A 22,228-nucleotide genomic window follows, 5' to 3' on the forward strand; every position below is an offset into this window, starting at 1 on the left:
CTATTTTACAAGATGTGTATTGTTATTGTATAGAAACATATTTAATCCAAATTAAAATATATTTTTCATTTAATTATTTTACCTACTAATATTATATAATTATCTATTTACGTGATGTGTATATTAGGCATTACGTTACATGCCTAATCCTTGTGGAAAAGAAAAAAATGGCAATCACCATCAGCTGATAATACTGCCACGCATAGAAACATTGAATTGAAAGAAACACAGCGCTAGCACTAGCAGACAGCAGGGCAGACAATACAAATTGAATGTGACATTTTGATTGCTTTTAATTATGAATTTATGTAATCTAATAGATAAAATGTCTTAAAACGATTTTAAAGCTCATTCAAGTAGTTTATCAATACAGTATTGTTAATCAGCTCACCATAGATTGATGGAAGATGTCAAAGGTAAGAAAACTTTAAATAGTGCACTTTTGTTATGTATTGGGAAAATTTTATTCCATGTATATGAAATATTTTGATTCACACATTATGTTAGGCTTTTAATTTTCTCATTTGTTTAGCTTTTCAAGTTAAGTTCTCATATCAAATCTGAAAATTTGTGTTAAATTTTGATATTTATGCAGTAGGTCTATATCATTTTTAGTTCCTAATTTATAAAGTAGCATAAAACAAAAGTTTAAAAATAAATTAGGCTTGATCATAATGCCAATTTAAATTCATGTTATTATGAATAATCATATATAATATCTTACTCAAAATCATTGTGAGGTAGTGAGGTATATGTTCTCAGTACAGTAAGGCAGTTTGTGTTTCTAACTTAAATGGGTTGCAGTATAATAGGCGGCCACTACACAATTGAATTATTGTTTTCATGATTGTCCAAACTACCAAAACCATAATATTCAACCAAATTACATTATAGGTACTTAAATTACAGTAACGTTCAACTGTCTGACAGCTTGTAACAAAAATAACACATGTGAATCGCCATTGTACTGTAGGCTACTTGCGACTATTAATAAAATTATTTCACATTTTTTACTTTATTTGAATTAATTTAAAAGAATAACCAATTTTTATCCAATATATTTAAAAGAGTTGGCAATAATTACTTGTAAATAACTATAATTAGAATTATTGTGTATTCAATAGTTTAGGTGTTTTTAATTGATAATTTAATTCCCTGATTCCTATGTGGTGGTGGCTTCTTTCTCTACTGCAGTTCGTAATTGGCTGATTGTTAGCAAAGCTTATTATTTGAGGGGATGGAAAATTTTCAATTAATTAAATTCCATTGGCATAGAAAGGATATCAATTAAAAATATAGGGGAGACTTAAATAAGCGGCCTACACTCGTTATTTGGTTGTTTTTATTGAATGGATTGATATGTTATCCAACTTTCATTTGTAAAAATCGTACCCAATAAGAGTTATAATAAATTACCGTAACAAGAAGAATCTCTTACATTACAATTTTAATAACATAAGTTTAACACTAACATTACAAAACAACAAAACCAACTATGGCAGAACCAACTTAGATATCAAAGAAACTCTATTTATAACTTACCCAGATTGATATCAATGAGTAACCACTTTTGTGAAATGGAGGAAAGAATTCTCCCCATGGATCTTTATTATAGATCCTTCTAAGGATCCATATTCAAGGCCATATGTTACCAGAAGCCAAACCCACATGTTGAAGCCACTGAAAAAACCTTATCACTTGTGAGAAATATCTCACATACTTTCCTCATATTCATTGCCATTTTCAAAGTCTCGTCAAAATATTAGTTACATCTTGCTGTTTATTGTTTACATTAAAATTACTATAACTAATAAGTTGAAATGATATGCTAAGTTAAATAAATAATAATATTGAACTATTCATAACCATTCGATAAAAACAACCAAACAACGAGTGTAGGCCTCTTATTAAAGTCTTCCCAAAATATATGTTAAAAAATAAAAAGATTAAGAACTGCACTCATAGTAAGATTTGAGAAATTAAATATAGTAGTTAGTTTGTGTTTTTATTACAACTTAGTAGATAGAGATATACCTAAATCTATTACTAATAGATGTTGAGGAGGGCATAATGGTGTAATTATAGAATAAGTTATTTTCTTTAATCAATACAGGCAATATTGAGTTCACTAATGGTACATGTCACTGTTAGCATACTTTTTTCATTCGTCTAATATGGTAGAAAATAAAATTATCTCTTACATTTGTGTAAATTGATAATTTAAAAAAGAACCTGGCACATTGTGTTCATGGTAGCCAACATTAGTGTCATCTGAATTTAAATGTAGGTTGTAATGATTTAACATGTTGACAGCAACAGATGTCTTGGTAATTCTAAGCAATATATGGGTCAACCTCGATTTTTCTCATATTACAATATAATGTGCCAATAGTCAATTAGAAAAGGAAATGACTAGAATTTCTTGCCGGAAAGCAGTTATAGGGAGCAGGCAACTCATATTACAATATAATGTTCCAATAGTCAATTAGAAAAGGAAATGACTAGAATTTCTTGCTGGAAAGCAGTTATAGGGAGCAGGCAACCGCGAGAATTACCTATTAGTGAACAGGGGCACTGACGTGATCTGGGCTTCAAATTTGGAACTACTCGAGTTAATTTTTTTCCTAAAAGAGCAAGCAGCGCGAAGCGCTGCGCAGCAGGCAAGCATCGTGCGTGATCTTCGTCTATACTGAATTGATTCAGGCCAAAGGAATGACACAGATTCCTTTACCAGATTTTTACGGAGATTTTGTATTGGGCGGATTATATTGGTTTACTTTGCTTTCCAGCATGTAATTATGTGTTTAAAATTGTTTTACATACATTACCTACATTATATTGTAATATGTAATAACAATTTATCAGAAATTTTTAATAAAAAAAAGGATCACGCACGATGCCTGCCCGCTGCGCAGCGCTTCGCGCTGCTTGCTCTTTTAGAAAAAAAATTAACTCGAGTAGTTCCAAATTTGAAGCCCAGATCACGTCAGTGCCCCTGATCACTAATAGGTAACTCTAAGCAATATATGACCGTCTGGCGGTTGCCTGCTCCCTATAACTGCTTTCCGGCAAGAAATTGTAGTCATTTCCTTTTCTAATTGATTATTGGAACATTATATTGTAATATGAGAAAAATCGAGGTTGACCCATATATTGCTTAGAATTACCGATGTCTTCGACGCAGACTTAGATTAATAGTACCCAGTCTCATTCAGGGTAGAGCCGTAGTGAAGGCGTCAAAGAAAATTTTCAATGTGCAAAATAAACTAGCCCATTAGAATATTTGAATTAATCCTTCTTGAATTAAAAAATATTAGTTATTATTTATCTATGATACACACAATTAGTTCTCGTTCAGAACATAAAATATTCTTGATAATTATAAATTTAGTTGAAAACATTGGTGCCAACCTTTCCCAACTCTCACTGTTTATTGTCCTCCTCACTTTCCTCCTAATCCTTGTCTCACTTTTCATTGATTTCTAGATCGACCATCATAGAAATCATTCATGCAAAATTTAAAATCTGAAGATAAAATCTTTCTTGAAATATATTGTAAATCATTAGGTTTATGTGTTAGTCACTAGTTAGAATATTGTATGATTTAAATTTGTTTACAAATTTATTTATTTTGCAATTTTCCTTTGTCATCATTTTTACCCATAAGATCATTTGAGAAAATAGCTTTTTCCACCATTCCAGTATGCCCTCCTCAATATCTGTTAGTAATACATTTGAAAGTCATGGCTCATCTACCAAGTTGCAATACATAACATAAACTAACCACAATATTATGAGTGCAGTTCTTTTTTTATGTTTTAACACACATTTTGAACAGAAGTTCTTTCTGTGGCAATTTTACATTTTAATTTATCACACTAAATAGATTTGTGGGAATTCTAGTACAAACCCAGTTGCAAATTTTTATTGACCTCACCGGAAATCAAACCCATGACCTACGGTTAGAGAACTGCAGCTCTACCTGCAAGCTTCTGTGAAGGTTGAAGTATACCACCTTCACCTGGATTCAGTTTCAGCTGGAATAAAAACTTGTAAACTTAAATGTGTGCTAGATACAATAAAGAAGGCAATGAATAAAGCTGTTTAAATTAAACTACTGTCTGCTGGTATTAAAGTTAAAAATTATATTTTTTTATTTTAATAATGTAATTATGCATCAACTTGTGGTTGCTTGTGGAATCTGCATATGGGTATATCCAAAAATACACAAAGAGCTACTTTTTTCTACCAATGACCTCTCAATCATGGAAACGAAGTTGCTAAGGGTTTGAGTTGTAGACTTCCGATGTATAGTCCGAAGATCTGTTTCTTATAAAGAGTATGCACATCTGTGTTCAACTAATCTCTGCAACTATCACAACACTCCTATGTACTGTTCAGTAGAAAGAATGTGATGGACTGTCCTGTTGGAGTAAGATGAAAGTAAGTTGAAATAAATTATATGGATGAGGCTACTGGTAAGAATATTATTATAATGTTTCCCTAATTTATAGCAGCCTTCAATTAAAGTCATAATCCAAAATGATATTCTACATATAATCTCGGATGGACACAACTCTGCAACACTTTACAGTAAACATTTTTCATCAGGCATTTGATAGAAGTATGAGTGAGTGGATAGATGTTGAAGGGAAGAAGAGCAAGATGATAGAACCCAAGTTTAAGAAGATTCTTTGATCTCATAAAGCGTTTTCGGTTGCCTACTGTTTAACATTTAAATCCCATATTTTACAGTGGGGGCAATACATTTGAAAGGTGTAATTACTTTGGGTACTACTATGTCCATTTGGCTACACTAGACTGTTAGGGTTAAACTATTAATATACTAGATAGTCCCGTAATAACCCAGATGTGAAGGTGAGGGCACCACATAGAGGTGTAAATACTACATAATAACTGTGTCCATGTGGCTTTGATTTGATTTTGATTTGATTTGATTTGCTGCACTAGGCTGTTAGGGTTAAACTATTAATATACTAGATAGTTTAACCCCTAATAACCCAGATGTGAAGGTGAGGGCACCACATAGAGGTGTAAATACTACATAATAACTGTGTCCATGTGGCTTTGATTTGATTTGATTTGCTGCACTAGGCTGTTAGGGTTAAACTATTAATATACTAGATAGTCCCCTAATAACCCAGATGTGAAGGTGAGGGCACCACATAGAGGTGTAAATACTACATAATAACTGTGTCCATGTGGCTACACTAGGCTGTTAGGGTTAAACTATTAATATACTAGATAGTTTAACCCCTAATAACCCAGATGTGAAGGTGAGGGCACCACATAGAGGTGTAAATACTACATAATAACTGTGTCCATGTGGCTACACTAGGCTGTTAGGGTTAAACTATTAATATACTAGATAGTTTAACCCCTAATAACCCAGATGTGAAGGTGAGGGCACCACATAGAGGTGTAAATACTACATAATAACTGTGTCCATGTGGCTACACTAGGCTGTTAGGGTTAAACAATTGGCTAGATATACTATATGATATTCTTCTAGGTGCTTAGGAGGGTCATTATTAAACAGTCCTTACAAAACATGATAAGGCTTAACCTTGAGACATATCTCTAGAAATTGATTAGAGGCTAGATCTCATTGATCAAGTCATTTGTTGTTCTATTTGTACCAGATCAACCATCTATTGTTTGTCCTCCATATAACTACCAAACTAGTTCCAGAAATATCAAAATATCCAAATTTATTAGGAGTTAAAAATTATAAAGGCAATCAAATCACTAACAAAACTAAAGTAGAATTGTATTAATAGTTGTAGTTATACTATAATAATGTATACCAACCTTAAATGAGTATCTGTTTGTATTCTTTTATACACTCACACTAATGATTGTAGAAGAAAGTAGTAAAAACCATTCCCTAAAATTGTAATCACAGTACAAAGCATACTTGTATGTAATATAATTAATCCTTGTTAGCATGATAATAATTCATTTTTTATAATCTTCTTAGTTTGGATTATACTGTTTCAGCATCTAAAAACTTCTACGTCTCAAATTACTTCTTATCTTGTTTAATGTGTGTAAGATAACTTATTCATGTTGCCCTTTTCTCTAAAGTGTCATTAGAAAATTTTATGAACCTATGTACCTTAATGTACCTTATAAATATACAAGAATATTAATGAATGTAAGCTAAACTTTTCGGATAAAAATTGGAAAACAATTTATTATGAATATTTGTAATATTTTTTTAATACTATTGTATTTGATTACGCTGTATTTTACTTTTCATAAGTCATAAATGAACAGCATTTAAATTATTTTTCCTAGGGTGTCAACTGCTCCATTAAAAATTGAATGCACTACTGCAAAATTTATTTTGTTTAATTGACTTCTTTCTTTCAGTTCCACACTGAAATGAGTTTGAAGAACAGCAAACCGGACAGTAAAATTCCTGTACTAAGTCCTGCCCCACTGCGGCGGTCAGGATCTCTTCGCCTGCACGCTTGCCCTCCAATACAAGAACATCACACTGATCTGACTCCGAGGCCTAAACTCAACCGTCATCGTAGCTTGGTATGAACTGAATTAACTGTATTTAAACATGGATTAGTATTGAACATATAATATACAACAACAAAATAAAATAAGGTATAATATAATATAATTATATATATATATATATATATATATATTATAATATATATATATATATATTTAGTATAAAATATATTTTTATTATTTTAAATATAATATATGTGTAGTATATTATAGGTTCTGCTACATTAGAATGAAAAACAGAAATAAAACACTAGTTTGCAATATTTTCCACCTTTATTCAAACCACGGTTATAACCAAAATATCATTCATGCTCAGTATTCCGATATTTTCAGTACTTTAGGCCTAATAAAGTCTTTAGCATTTTTACTAGGAAGTGTTTGCTGAATCATGTGAATTGCTGTTTAATTTTGAATTTATTAATTGCAACATTTAATTTTTATATATTTACAACAAGAGTTTTAATTATATATATATAGAACTTTTAGAGAAATGTATAGAATTAAGATTGAGCTTACAATAAACTCACAACTTTCAGACTTGAATGCATATTTGTAAAGAATTCACTGACTTTTCTGGCAACTCACTGTATACATGAAGTTAAGCATACAGACAGCTTCCCCATTATACCTTTGACCATTTCATATTATTTTTTTAATTAAAATGAATTTATTGACATTGGTCAAGTTTAATAATGTTGAAGATCAAGTAAGTAATAATAAACATTTTGTTAGTGTTGTCTCATAAAGTTCAAATGATGACACATAAAACTTCTCAGGTAATAAATGTTAAGGTTGCATTAACAAATTTTATTAATAATTATAATTGAATTTACAATTTAATTGATTATTAATCAAAGCAGTTTATTAGTTGTAATTGTTCCACCTCAGTAGTCCTAGCATTGATTATTCTTGACTAGTGAAGATCTCACTTATTAATTAAGACTTGTAGGTTTAGTGTGTAAAATAATTTTTAGTGTAATGTAATTCTTGAAGTTCATTAATTCATTTATTATCTACATTAGGCTAAATTATACAAAAAAGAATAGAAAACATGTGGTACAGTCCAAACCAAAATTAGTGCTGTCAATTGACTTGTATTGTATTGTTAGACCTTAATACCATTTTAGACTAGGATATGTGTGGAACGGGGAACCATGACATCCTTCCCGTGCTGTTCTTCTGCTAAGATATCCTAGGTCTATTCAAAGCTAGCTTGCACTTTTTGTTTTTTAGCTATCAAGGGCCCAATACAATTAAATTAATGTCCAATATCTTACGCTTCATCAAAAAATGTAAGTTTATTCAATATATTTAAAAAAATTAAAATTGGTCAAATTATATTTGTTCATGCCATTTATTGTATTTTCCAATTAGACCTTTAAACAATTTTTCAGACATTGTCAATACAATTAGCTCCTCATTTTTATAATTTTGGAAATTAAGGATAAAAATAAGTTTAGGACATGAAAAACGTTTTATCCCTTTAGTTTCCAGAGTCATGTATCACCAGTAAAGTAGAGTTGAGAACCAGCCAGCCGGCAAGTACTTTCCTGCTCCAGACCGGCTGTCAACATGTCAACGGTTTATTATTTTCAGTTTTACTTCAGTTTTTATTTTCACTTCTGGGGAATAAATCAATAAAAACTGAATAGTAATCAAATTCACCATTTCCAACTAACACAAAAATGCAGTTTCATTTGTGATAGTTTATTATTGTGCTGGCAATAACTTAGCATCAACAGTTCATGCAGATTTTGTTCATAGTGTAAATATTAATCTAGAAGATTTTTAAGAGTCAATTATTCTATTTAGTTATAATGGAATATTTGTGGTTCAGTAATAAATCCCAGAAGATAATATTTATTTTTCGTTTACTTCATATTAGAATTCTCTTCTTGGTCTAGTTAAAATTAAAATATGTTTTTATTTTGTATTAAATTTTGAAATTTAGTACACTATACAAAACAATATACAGACAAAAATAATTCTTACAATTAATACATGTCTAGGATGCCTTCAAACTAAAACTTATTTTGTATTCAGATTTTTGAAAAGGATAATTATTTTATTGAAGGCAATGTATTTCTATACATTTAGGTATAAACAACTTTCTAAATTTATAGGGCTTCTAGTAAACTTTTGCAGTTGACTATTGCAGTTTTGCGCATATCCCCAAAATGGCATTGTGACATTTCTGAACAAGGTCATTTTTTAGTCTTGGTCCAAAGGGCAGAATAGATAAGTACAAAATAACTCAGGATGATAAAGATAACAATAAATTTAAGTCATTCAAAAAAGTGTACATTAAAACTATAAAAAAATTCTAAAATTGAATCAAACAGCAATTTTATTAAATCTTCAAATAATATGTGTATGGGTGCCTGGAAGATTATTAATAAAGAAACTGGCCAAAAAAAGTAATTGGATACCATAATCTCTCTGAACAAGTTTAATGATTATTTCGTAGATGGCACTTCAACCCTTATGATTACCAATAATGCAGGCAATATCAAAGCAGCTAATTCTGTTAATAATTATAAATTCCCTCCCAGTTTTAAATGAGCTCTGATTTCTTTTGACAATTGCAAACACATAGTGGCTAATATGAGTGGTTCCAGGAGTTACGATGTGTATGATATGTCTAACTGGATCATTAAAAAATCTATCCACTCAATTTTAGAACCACTTTTGTATTTCGTTGATACATTTTTCATTCACTGTCTGTTTCCAAATAGTCTTACAATTTGTGTAACAACACATGTTTAAGAAAGGTAATAAATAGCCATAAAAATTCCGTCTGATAATTTTTATTTTAAAAACCATCTTAATGACCACGTGTTTCAGTTATCTTAACGTCATTGCGAATTGAACGACGACATGTAATGTTGTTCAGTATTTTCATATCAACCTAAATTGAACATTTGTGTTACTATTCACAATTAAATTAAATAACTACACAACACAAACTTCTTCTACATATGGTGCGCAATGTGTGTGGCAGTTTCTTACAATTTAATTTGATCTACCTTATATGGCATCACCAACGTGAGGCAATTAAGAACTCAATAAAATCTTATTTTCGCCAGTTTAATTTTTGCTTTACTATGTATAAATTTAATCCTTTAACTTCAGGGAAAGTCATCATCCATCCTTTAAATATATAATAATTTTTTTGGAGAATCCTTGGATCTTCTCTTGTACAAAAAAATGCAGTCCACCATTTGCCATTGGCTCCTTGACACTTCAACCCTCACTGAATGAGGGAGAAAGAGAAGGAGGAGCAGCCTTGTTTTTTTTTACTATTAGTACTCTGATGCTTGATCTCTTTGAATAAAGTGAACAGTAATTTTATGTTGTTAGTTTTCTAAACCACTATTGTATGTGGTTTGAAAAACACATGAAACATGGAAAAATAAATATTTTGTCCTAGATCGTCCTTGGCTAAAGAAATAAAAGTATTTCCCTAAAACTCATTAAGAATATAAAATACACTAATTCTGTTTTAGTGTGTTGATCCATTGTTGATTAAGAATTAACTCGGACAGTCTGATGTAGTTATAACAAAACCACGGTCATGCTCGGCAGAGTAGGTAATTATTCAGCTATGTGTCAGACTAGGAATCTAGAAATGGTGAAATCTACCAATTACTCCAATATTACTGGGAGATTGAACATGAATAGACAGTCGGCATGCAATTTATTTAATAATTTAAATTCTTATAAAATAATTATGTAAAGTATAAGTTTTTTTGATACTTGTAAATTGACATTCAGATTTATCAGTAAATGAAAATATAAATGTGTTTTAATGACCATCTTACAAAGTAATTATATCGTTTATTTAAAAATTAATACAAATTCCTAGATCACATTTTTAATATTTCAGTGTTAATGGGTTTTAGGCTTACTTGTGTTTTTCTACAAAATTTTGTTCTATACTTGAGGTGTAAACTCTTATAATTGAGTTGTACAGGTATAATACAGTAATAATTTTTATAAATTTGTATATAAAATAGACTATATAATCAGAGGTGCAAAATAGACTAAATAAATATAACTAAATTACCAATGTTAATATATATTCACTGCGCCAAAAAGCATAATTAGGGTTACCGGATGCTGAAAAAGTTTTATGCCAAAAAAACTTACCTTGTACGGTGAAAAGGCAAGATTGAAGATCTAAGTGACGTTTCCGGCCGAATTTCCTGAAACTGTGAGGTTTTCGGCCCCTACTGGGGCCGGCCGCATATTGTGCTGGTCCCGTACTGTACTGAAAGTTGTTACGAGCGTTCTGTTGCTATTACTTACTTGTTTCATTGAAAGTCCATATACACTGAATGGCCTTGCCCCAAATAATCCTTCTAAAGGTGTATGACAACCTTCTCCGTATGCCCTACACCACCTACGGTAGTATCTGATTTGCCCGTGTACATGAGGAATAATTCCCGAGGAAAAAAATAAATCCCTGATGCTCTGTCAAAGTGTACAATTTGACACCAAACTTGTGCCTTTTGCCCTTGATGTACTGACGGAAGTGTAATCTTCCTCTCCACAGTACCATAGCTTCATCGAGAGATAAATCTTTTTGAGGGTAGTAAACATTTCTCATTTTGTCGTTGAAGTAACCTACAACGAACTGAATTTTTTCTATGGAGTTTGCAGTCCCGGAGTCAAGAGCATTGTTGTTTGTTATGCAAAAATGCAAACAACGCATAATGGACAAGAACCTGTCCCTCGACATGAAATTACTAAAACACTTGAAATTGAATAAATAATCTGTTTTCCAATAGTCTTGGATTCGATTCATTTTTATTGTGCCTGTGTGCAATAAAACGCCTAAAAATGTCCAGCTTAGGTACAGTGATGTCTCCACGCATTTATTCTTTATTTCAGTGTCAAGGTTGGTTTACTGTATAAGCATTTGTAAATTTGCAAATATTTTCAAGGAAAACATCGTCAAGTAGGAGTGTGAAAAAATCTATTGGGGAACCAACCCCTGTGACTGATACTAACAAAGATTCAGTTCTGACGAATTCAATAGGCCTCATACCTGTTGTTGTAATATTCCCAAGTTGGAACCTCAATAGCAGTAGCCTCGTCGTCACTTTCAGAACAAGCAGATGAATTGCCTGAGGAAGAGTCGTCAACAACTCTTTGTATGATATTCACAGAACCATCACTGTCGTAGTTTTGTTCATTGCTGGAGTGAAAGTTAGTCTGACCAGAGGTACCTGGCACTGCAGGATCCATTTTTAAAAAAAAAAACACAAATAATGTAGAGAAAAAAAATTACATAGTTGATATACACAGAAACAACACACTGAACACTCAAAGATTATAACGGGCTCCTATTGAAAAAAGAACCGTAACGGGTAAAAGTGAGCGAAACCGATCACAATAAAGCATTGGTCATAACCTAAAATGTGGCAGGGATTCAACAGTCTACAATAAATGGCTGAATCACACTGAGGCTTTGTGTGTAGAGCGGCAAGGCGGCCCCATCTGGGGACGTCTGTACTATTGCGTGCAGGTCTGCCGTCCCCATGTGGGGGGCCGGCCGCACTGAAATGTGTTAATTAAAATAATGACGTCAAAAAGTACAAAATGAATGTTCTGATCTATTACATTAATTTTTAATTATTAAATTGTTTTATACACTAATTGATACCAACCATTATCACATTCCTCCCTGAATTTATCATATATCAATGATACTTAATATAGTTTATCAGATGAACAAAAATTAAAGTTTCAGAAATAAGTGTTCGTTCTTATATAGTCACATGTTCACATGTTCTATGTTGCTGTGGATTAAATCCTTAAGCATCATATTATCCTGGTATGATGTCTTTGTCAAACAGAATCTTATTTATTACTGCTGTCTAATGCTACTGGTCTGTTTGTAACAGTAAGTAAAGGTGAAAGCTGATTTCAGTCACTTATGTTGCTTATAAAATACAAGATTTAGTTATGTTTTTTAAGTAATTTCTTGTGTACACACGTGGATAAGTGAACATTTTCAATAATCAAGGTTTGTTGGGTTAACAATATAATGATATTCCATACAGATCATTCAAACAGAAAAATCCATGACCATATTAATTTATGACGATTACAATTTATTTTTTAAGTCAGACATTCTTACCTGTTGACGAGTGCGCACGGCATTTGCCGTGCCGCTATGACGGTCCATACTGAGTGCCTCATTGACCAGTGACAGACTTTTAGGGAGTAAAATAAAAAAAATACTTTTAAATGTTATTAAACTTGTTTGTTATAGTTTAAATGTATATAAAAATACATTGTAGATTGATAAAAGCAATAATCTTGTTCTAAAACTTTGCTAGTGTGTGATACTGCTCAAAACAAGGATATATACAAAGGGGGACCTCACTTGTTGAACATTCATAGCTGGTTTCTTCTCTACTTTGTCCAGTTCGAGTGGTGAAGTGGTGTGTTTGCACACATAGCACTGCTTGAGTAGTTTACGCTTCTTTGTGCCATTCTGGGGGAGTGGCCTTATAAAATGGCGGAGGCGTAGTGGCGTCTGCCTCCGTAAAATAGTTTTAAAAAGTTTATTACCAAGCATCACCACGATACAGGACTAGCAACACTGTACAGCGTTTTATAGCGACACTATTAGGAACAACTGAAAAGTTCCAAAGATCTCTGCTAGATGTCATAGTAAGTCAGTGAGAACGAACTGACAGTCATTAGTCTGCAACGAAAAATGCCGTGCTCCCTCGTATGGGACCAAACGGCAAATGCCTTGCCGTGCGCACTCATTTGGGCATGTTTTGCTGCACTCGTCAGGTTAAGTAGTGCTGTTTAACCAAAAAATAGTCTAGATGATTGTATAGCATGCTCTCAGATTCCAATGTAAATATTTTGCATATTTTGTAATGTTTGTAGAATTCTGACCCCCAATGTATTTGTCTTTTAAAAGATGGAATTTTGATTTAGGAATTTGAAATTATAAGACCAACAATACATCATTAATTTTAGTACCAAGTAAATGCTTGAAAGCTCATTATTTACTCCTGTTGCATAGAAAGTAGAATACTTCAAGGTCTCTGATTTCAACTAATTAATTATTAAATTCGAGGTAAGAATGAACCAGGTTTACAAATTTAACGAAGTGAATTATCATTATACTAAGACATATTAGTTGATACGCTATTGTAAAACATTTAGGTAACATACAGCAGTTTACAAATTTTCATTCATGAAACAATATTAGTATACAAGTATTCTCATGTATTCATAAAGATAATATGTTTACTAAATAGCATATGATTGAATTCTGAAATTGTATGAAACATAGATGCGAGCTGGACTCGTACAAATATATTTATCAATTTCTAAACAGGTTTAATGTTGTGTTTCTTTTTAGCTAATTTTTAGAATTATAAATAGTGCATCTGCAATAATGAGATAATTCTGGTACTAGAATATTTCACACTACAGTGTGCAATAAATACTCTAAAGTTTAACAACCATTCAAACTTTATTTTTAATATTTTATAACATATACTGTTTTAGTTAAGATGAGGTATATTAAAAGGCAATTGAAGATACAAAATCTGCTTGAAATAATAAGTGGTTCTTGTAAATTGATTTATTTATTTGTTCATTATATTTGATAACTTCTTGCCCTTGTTATCTAATATGTCACAGTGAAATTACCAATTTAATTGTGGAATAATTTGTGTTAAGTTTGTGAAACTGAATGGATCAATTGAAAAAACTAAAGAAGAGAAAATTATATTGTGTTACGGGAGATTTTTATGAAGTGGATATTTCATCTACTGTACAAAATATTAACACATAAAAATAAGGTGAAAAGTGTTGTTGTTATTTGAACAGATGTCACTGCAAGATTTTCAGTTAGGTGTAAAATTAGAATAAGCTGTTTCATTGTAACATATATAACCAGTTCCATAGTGTACACAATTCTTTGTGCAATAACATTTTGAGTTTTATTTTCAGTAGATTATTTTAATCTTGTTTCCTGTTAAATCTACTGGTATTTTTAAAAGTAGTGCATATAGAATACCTACCTTGTGTAATTCTGGCCCTTAGAAGAAATTGAATTGAAATATTTTATCCACATTAAGTGCAAGTGGATTGCTAACTACTTGTTAAAAGAGTTAATGATAAAATTTGGTTAAGAATTTCTCCCCTTCCATTCTTTTATCATGCAGGGTGTTTATAAGTCCATTTCAACCCTATTAGAAGCATATTCTATGATCTGAACTAAGATTTTTAACTCCAGTGAACACGTTATTTTCTTTTCAATGTATATGTTGACTTCAAAAAGAACCTAAAAATTGTGTTTTGTTATTGTAACAAAAGTAGTAATAAAAAACTATTTTTTTAGCACCTTGAGTTTTTATGTGTTCAAAACTAGATAAAATATACCAAAGAAGAATATTTTTTCTAGTATCTGAATATTGAAGTCAACAAGCCATGAGTGTACAGGTCTCATGTCCCTTCTATCCATCATTATGCTATTTAACTATGTTTTCAATATGGGTACACCAAAATAATAGAAGTTGAGACCAAATAATTGGTTCTTGTTGTCAGTATAGGTTCAGTTTATGTCCAATCAACACACTTTACACAAACATTTTACCTTACCATGTTAGATTTTGCTAAATTTTGGTATGCTTATATCAGGTCTAAATTTTTATCTCAAACAATTTCTAAAAATAGCTTTGTACAATTTTGAAAAACTCACCAAAAGACATGAATAGACATTCTGAAATTGATTTAGGAGCTCTCCTAATTGACTAGTGAACTGGAAAAAGTGTAATTTTGTATGTAAAAATCTCCAGTACAAAAAGTTATTATGTGCCAATAATTGAATTACTTACGGTAATGATGAAACTATATTTTATAGAAAATTGTATTTTTATCCCTTTAAATAGTTAAGAAATTTACATAGGTCTATGTTGATTTAAAATTTTTACAGTAGGAGATACTTTTAAATTTTTTACAATTTGATCTACATCCTATTGTACTTAAAATGTAAATAGATGATGCTGTTGTTGCTCCTGAAAAGCTATGTAGTAACCTGCATAGATTGTAACTCGGGGAGTTAAAATGAATAGTACCAAAAAATATGACACACAATTTTCCATTTTATTATATACTAGACATTATATTTTACCATTTACACTCTACCAGACAGTTTTGGATGTCTAAATTCAGGCGAACTCATGACTTCAATTGCATATTTATGCAAAATATGAATAAGTCGGTGTTGAAAGAGAATTTTTATACAGATATGGTTCATGTCATTCATCACATATTAATAGCTGTAAATGTAACAAGGTTGAAAAATCGTAAATACAATTTCCTTAATATGTCTCTAAACATATTTACAAACTGAAATTAATAAAAATCAGGCAATATCTATAGTCAAACTGCCTTTCATCCAAATATAAATTAATAACTTTTAATGAAAACTGTATAAAAAATAGTTTGTAATTTTAATAAGCATCTAACAGGGCATGAATAATAAAAATGTAATCAACATTTGTATTCTTTTAAGTACCTCTTTTCTAAAACATGTTCATTGTAGAAATATTAAAAAAAAACTATAATTTTTGTGGAATGAAACAAACATGATTCTTTACATACACCTGCATTCTAAATTTGACCAGAATCACATTAAATTTGTTAGTATGTGGCCATTGGTTCCATATACAAATATAAAATATCAAAGAAACTGACATCGTTCAAAAACCACGTTTCTTGAATTTTGGAAGGGAGTTTCAAAATGGATATTCCAGTTATAGTTTTGCCACGTTGTACTTTCTCCTATGGTATACTATTTATTGAATAAAAAGTTAAAAACTGTAAAATGGATGTTACATTGTGTTCATAGTATAGTTTCTAAGTAAATGAAGAAATGGAGATGTTGTATTAAAATTATATACTATAATTGCCTTCCACTGTTGGAATAATAAAAATGAAAATAAAATAATAACAGTTATGTATTTCAATATTTCATGTGCACTTTAACTTTTTTTATTTAATTTAAAAAATGTAACAACTTTTCATTTGCAGCAATCCTTAAACACTGCTTCATCATTTAACTGTGAAAGGGATGATGATGCTGACTCTGTACAGAGCTTCAGTAGCACTGCAAGTATGTGTAGCAGTGTGTCCCAGTGTGACCATGCTCACTTTGCTCGCAACGGGACCACATACAGCGGCCGTAGCAAGCGATACGTGGTCCACTGCTCTCCATACTCAGCTGATACCGACGACTACCTCACACCTACCCAGCGGACCAACAGGACTATCAGGAAACTTCGGGTGAGTCTAATTTTTGACAAATTACCAACTATTAATCGTTTGTTATTTAATTTATTATTACTTTTATAACTTATTTCATTGTTTTGTTTTATTTCAGAATTTATTAAAAGAAGCCCAAGCTGAACTAATAGAAAAAGACAAAGAGATCTTAAGACTAAGAAAGGAAGTTGTGGAATTACGCTTATTGAAAGTTGATTCTGGGGCAGAATCAAATGAAGGGAATGGTGACGAAGCTCCTGGATTGCCATCACAAGGAGACTTGCCGCAGACTGACAGGCAGACTCCAGCTACCTCTCCCCACTTAGGGTAATGTACACTGTCTTCATGTTTGAGTTGCTTGTTTTCTAAGCTATTAAATAAATTAATTAAAACTAAATAAAAATATTAAAAAACGTTTCTATACTTAGACTACCATATCATTTTGATATTGTTTTCTTCACAAAGAATTAAAACTTCATATTATTGCATGCAAACAATTTGTATATTCTTGTGCCTATGCAAATAGAATTAAAAAACTCAATAATTGCACTAAAACTTCAAATTTAGGTATTTATAAATAACAGTAAATTGTTTATGTAAAATACATTATATTATAAGATTAATTAAAGTATTGTCAACTAGAATTTCAATAAATTTGTTGTAATATCAAACATAACTCTTATTAATAAAAATATATTTTTTAATCGCATGAGAAACACTATAAAATACTTTACAATTATTTGTCATTTCATTTTGAAAATAATTACTTATCACATAAGTCTTAATACAGTTCTTCAATAATTTATTTGTATTAACTAATTGGAAGTTTCCTTTTTTAAGTAAGAAGTAAATTAACATGGATATCAAAAATCCTTCTTTATTCAGTATATGTACTTTGATATACAATGAATGGAGTCAAAGATAACAGAAATAATTCAAAACGTATATAAACGTATAATATTGGATTTCTTAAAAGCCCTCCCCCTCCACAATAAACTGTTAAAATGTCAGAATTGGAAAAAATTGCCTAACAAATTGTCTTTTAACTCAAATCTAAATGCAACCAATGGTCTGTCTCTTCATTTACCATCTGTCTGTATATATGTGTTTTTTTGGTTTTTATTTTGTATTTCAGAAAGAAGTAAAAGATATAAAACTCAAATGCGGCACAATTATTTTTCTTGCCGTATCAAATCAAGAGAAAAATTAATACTGTTTTATAGTATCAAGTGTCAAGATGATAGAATGTTGAAGATTTTAAAGCTTAATACTGTAAAAACTAATAAGATTATGACAATTTTTAAAGAATAATAAAAGTGGCTCAATCTAATTACAAACATTTTGACACCTAAAACAGAAATATTGGCTAAGAAATAATGTAGATATCAGCTTTTAACAGTTGTAATCCTTGTCAAAGTTTATATTGTATGTGTATTTATGGCATCAATAACCTTGCATTACAACAGTTAAAAGGTTATATGTGCATTATATATTAACTGATTTTTTTATCTAGGTCTCAAATAATTTTTAATTAGATTGGGTAATTTTTATTATTCTTTTAAAATGTTCGTAATCTTATTAGTTTTTACGGCATTAGTTTTAAAAACTTCAAACATCCTCCATCTTAAACATGTTGTAATAATATTAATTTTTCTCTTGATTTGAAACTACAAGTGAAACAATAATACCAAATTAATTTCAATATTATATTTTTAGTGGTCTCTAAAATAAAAAACACAAACAGACGGTAAACGAAAAGAGATTGACCATTGGTTGTATTTAGTTTTTAGTTCCTCTTTATCCATAGAACTATCCTAAAGATTGTGTAGAGAGTTTAGTTACACCCTGTTATCTAAAGAATGAGAAACTTTTATAAACTAAAGTTATGGGTAATATCACAAGCAACAAACGTATATAGAATGCATTTGATATAGTGATTAATAATACACTATGCACAATTTAATGTTTTGCCTATAAAGTCATATGCATTTAAAATTAAACATTAATGTCAGTAACAAACTACATTCACAGTTTATATTATTTAAAAGAAGAATTAAATTTCTTTTAGCAAAATATAAATTATAATCATTCAGAAAATAAGTTTATTTTCTAAATAGAAAAAAAATACTCAATACATTTAGAACTTTTAATGTATACATGTAAATGAGCAACTCCAGTATTTACCCCAGAACTATATTTTTAATCACCTATAATATTTTTTACAATTTTTTAAATATCAAATGAATAAAATTCTACTGCCTTATTACCTAACCACCTATTTTCAATGTTTTATTCTTTGTCATCCAAAACACTGATCGATGAAAAGCTACTTTTAGAAAAAAAATAACAGCTCTCAATATAGGACTGTAGTTTAAGAAAACTCAGCAAAAATAATCTAAAGGTTTTTTTAGTTTGGGTAGCAATATCTGACCATGCATTTGTGTTTAAGGTAAAAAGGCAATGATTCAATATTCCATCTTCTATTCTGAGTAGCCATTCTTAGTTACTTTGGAGTTTTAATATAGACTGTAGCACTGATTATAGTGCCTCTTTACATTAAATCAAGCAAAAGGACCCCTTCCTGGTGCCAAAACACATTTACCTTGAGGTTTTGTGTTGAAAATGTGCATAATTTGATTGATGGGTATTAATATTAATATTATAATGGTGGTGGTGTAACTCCATTTCATTGATTGTCTTGTCTTCAACATTCACATAAAGCACCATTAAAATGGGGTTGTAAAATTCATCAAGTTATTTTATAATAGCGAAAATAAGGATGGTTAATGCAAATTCCATTCTCTTCATTTTATGTTTATCAGTCAGTAGTTAAATTTGTTGAGTTCAAGTTTCTTTGGTTAACTTTTTTAAGCAATGACATTAACCCTCCAAGTGATGACTAAACCACTTCAAAGTGCTAGGCCATTTTCGAGCATTTGACATTTCTTTTTTAAACAACTTTTTATATACAAACATATGTTCAAATTGCATGTATTACATATGGTTTTTTACACAAACATATGTTCTATAAGATCAAGTAAAAATAAAAATGCTTATCTTTTATCATAAAAAAATCTGGTACTGCTAACCGGTTGTGTAGTTTTTTATATTTTTATTTTTCAAAATCCTTGACGTATAGTTTTTACAAAATGTAGTAGTCCTAGTTCTAAAAATATGCAAAATGTTCCAAATATAATGCTGAATAAGAAAAATATCACTTCTTAACCTTTTGCACAACATATCACAATACTAATTGGTAAAAAACAAAACAATGTTTTTTCAGAAAAAAAATTTTACTAAAATGTTTACCACATCAACAAGTGGCAGTAAGTAGTTGAATAGTGATTATTGCCTCAAAATAAACACATATTTAGTTACAGATATGAGTAAAAGTAAGAAAAATGACAGATAAAGTATTAAAAATACAAAAAAAATGGCTTATATACATATTTACATTAGACTAAAAAAAATTAGTCTGAGTCACTCTCTGGTGGGGGTGCTGCTTGCATCGCTATCATCATTTCCACTCAAATCGTCATCAAAACAGCGCCTAATGGCACTTGAATTACTAAGTTCACTCATAGCATAAATAATTACTCAATAAACAATAATATAAGTCACTTACAAATCAAAAGAATGAAGCAAAACAATAACGTCACAGAGCGTCGGCCGCGAGACGACCGTAACAGACAAACACGCATCGAAATCAGCTGACTATTCTTCTTACTCTTCCTCGTAAACTTCTGAATTACATAGTTCTAATTACGTTACTTGACAGGGAATTTATTCCTACATGTAGCCTTATAAACCACGTCGTTATTGAGCGAACCGTTCGTCTGTGATATGAAAAAAACGAACATATCGCACAGTGCGATAGTAGCACTTTGAGGGTTAATAACCACACATTATTGGTCACATAGCTTTTCATTATAACTTTAATGTGTCCTTCCCAAAACAAACAGCACAATTTCTCACTACACCATTACTCATAATGTATTCTTTATATACAGAACATTGTCCTTGATGAATGTGTTACAAATTTTTTGGTAAAACTAAGTAAATAACAGCACAAATCTCTGTAAGCAGAAGAGTAGAATGTGGTGACCATTTTGAATTCTAGTTTAGAACACATAGAATGATAGGACAACTTATACAGTATCACTGCCTGAATGTAGCTACACAGAACTACCAATATTCACAGTACTCTACCCCCACCAATTCAACCAGATGGCATTACAGCGGTGAACAATGGTAACTTTACTCGCACTTCACTATTGAGGTTATCCCCATCAAGAACACTCCTTATTGTGTTTTCACATAAATGTGATCTATAACAATTATACAAACCACACAAAAGTTATCAATCTCACAACAAATGTAATCTCAAAACAGCTGATTAGGTCTTTGGTGATTGCATGAAAAACGTGATCATAGTTATGGTGCTGTTTTAATTTTTGTACAATTGTTTTGTTTCAAATGACATATAAGCAATAGTGGATTTGATTTTGAAAGGGTTAATATAAATTATAAATACATTATGTAATGAATCGCTTATTATCTTCTTCTCTACCACATCACACTATTTATAATATTCCCAACAGTATTAGGTACTCTTGGTAATGTAAATTATTGGATTGTAGCTATTTATAAATCAATTTCACTTTTCGCTAACAGCTCTGACTAAAACTGAAGCTTATTATTAAATATTTTATTTCTTTGTCATTTATCAACTTGTGCTTTTTTAGGTATTGTTCATCTCCTTTTCTTGCACAATCTTTGTCAGATTCTGGCCATTTCGAAGATTTAAACTCCTCAAAAGACATTTCACATGCTGCTCAGAATCACACCAGCCAAATAAAAACGCTTGAGTCACTTCAACATCAATATGAAGATGAAATTAGGGAGTTGAAAGAAAGGCACAATGACAAAGTAGAGTCACTGCTTCAGAGAATTACGGACGTCAATGACAGGTAATTGGGTATAATTGTTTGCTGTCAGCATTCTGAAAGTATGAGAACCTTAACATTTTGGTTCCAAAGTGGCTGACTGACATAGAGAGTTTGTGTGAGCTTTGTGAGCAATTATGTAAATATTCAAATGAATTTTAATAACAACATTAGAATTCATACCATTAAACTTGTGAAGTAAATTTATTCATCTGTGTCTACTTTTCTGTAAATGTGTGCACTAAATCAGTAGAGAATACTGTAAGGGCCTATATTAACATGAATATTATTCTGCAGTGGGTGAAATATTAAAGTAGTAACTGGGAGGAGGAGAAATCCAAGGAAATTTTCCTAGATAAAATAAAGATAAAGAATATATATCTTATTATTTATCTTATCTTTTATTATCTTATACAATGTAATTT

At 30.7% G+C, this 22,228-nt stretch overlaps 1 protein-coding gene across 2 annotated transcripts in view; it reads left to right on the top strand.

Annotated features, from left to right (window-relative positions):
- The first annotated feature begins 209 nt into the window (after positions 1–209).
- The window catches only part of LOC124362759 (protein quick-to-court), a 52,460-nt gene continuing 30,441 nt past the window's right edge, over positions 210–22,228 (top strand). Inside the window, exons 1-5 of one of the 2 annotated variants that reach the window (XM_046817521.1) lie at positions 210–416; positions 6,397–6,567; positions 16,627–16,878; positions 16,976–17,184; positions 21,603–21,827. In XM_046817521.1, coding sequence (XP_046673477.1) covers positions 408–416; positions 6,397–6,567; positions 16,627–16,878; positions 16,976–17,184; positions 21,603–21,827 — 866 coding nt within the window. In that variant the 5' untranslated portion in view covers positions 210–407. Of the gene's footprint in view, positions 417–6,396; positions 6,568–14,251; positions 14,391–16,626; positions 16,879–16,975; positions 17,185–21,602; positions 21,828–22,228 lie in introns of those variants that run through there. The other variant, XM_046817522.1, reaches the window with a different exon arrangement.

Source organism: Homalodisca vitripennis, chromosome 5, assembly GCF_021130785.1.
Source record: "Homalodisca vitripennis isolate AUS2020 chromosome 5, UT_GWSS_2.1, whole genome shotgun sequence".
NCBI lineage: Eukaryota > Metazoa > Arthropoda > Insecta > Hemiptera > Cicadellidae > Homalodisca > Homalodisca vitripennis.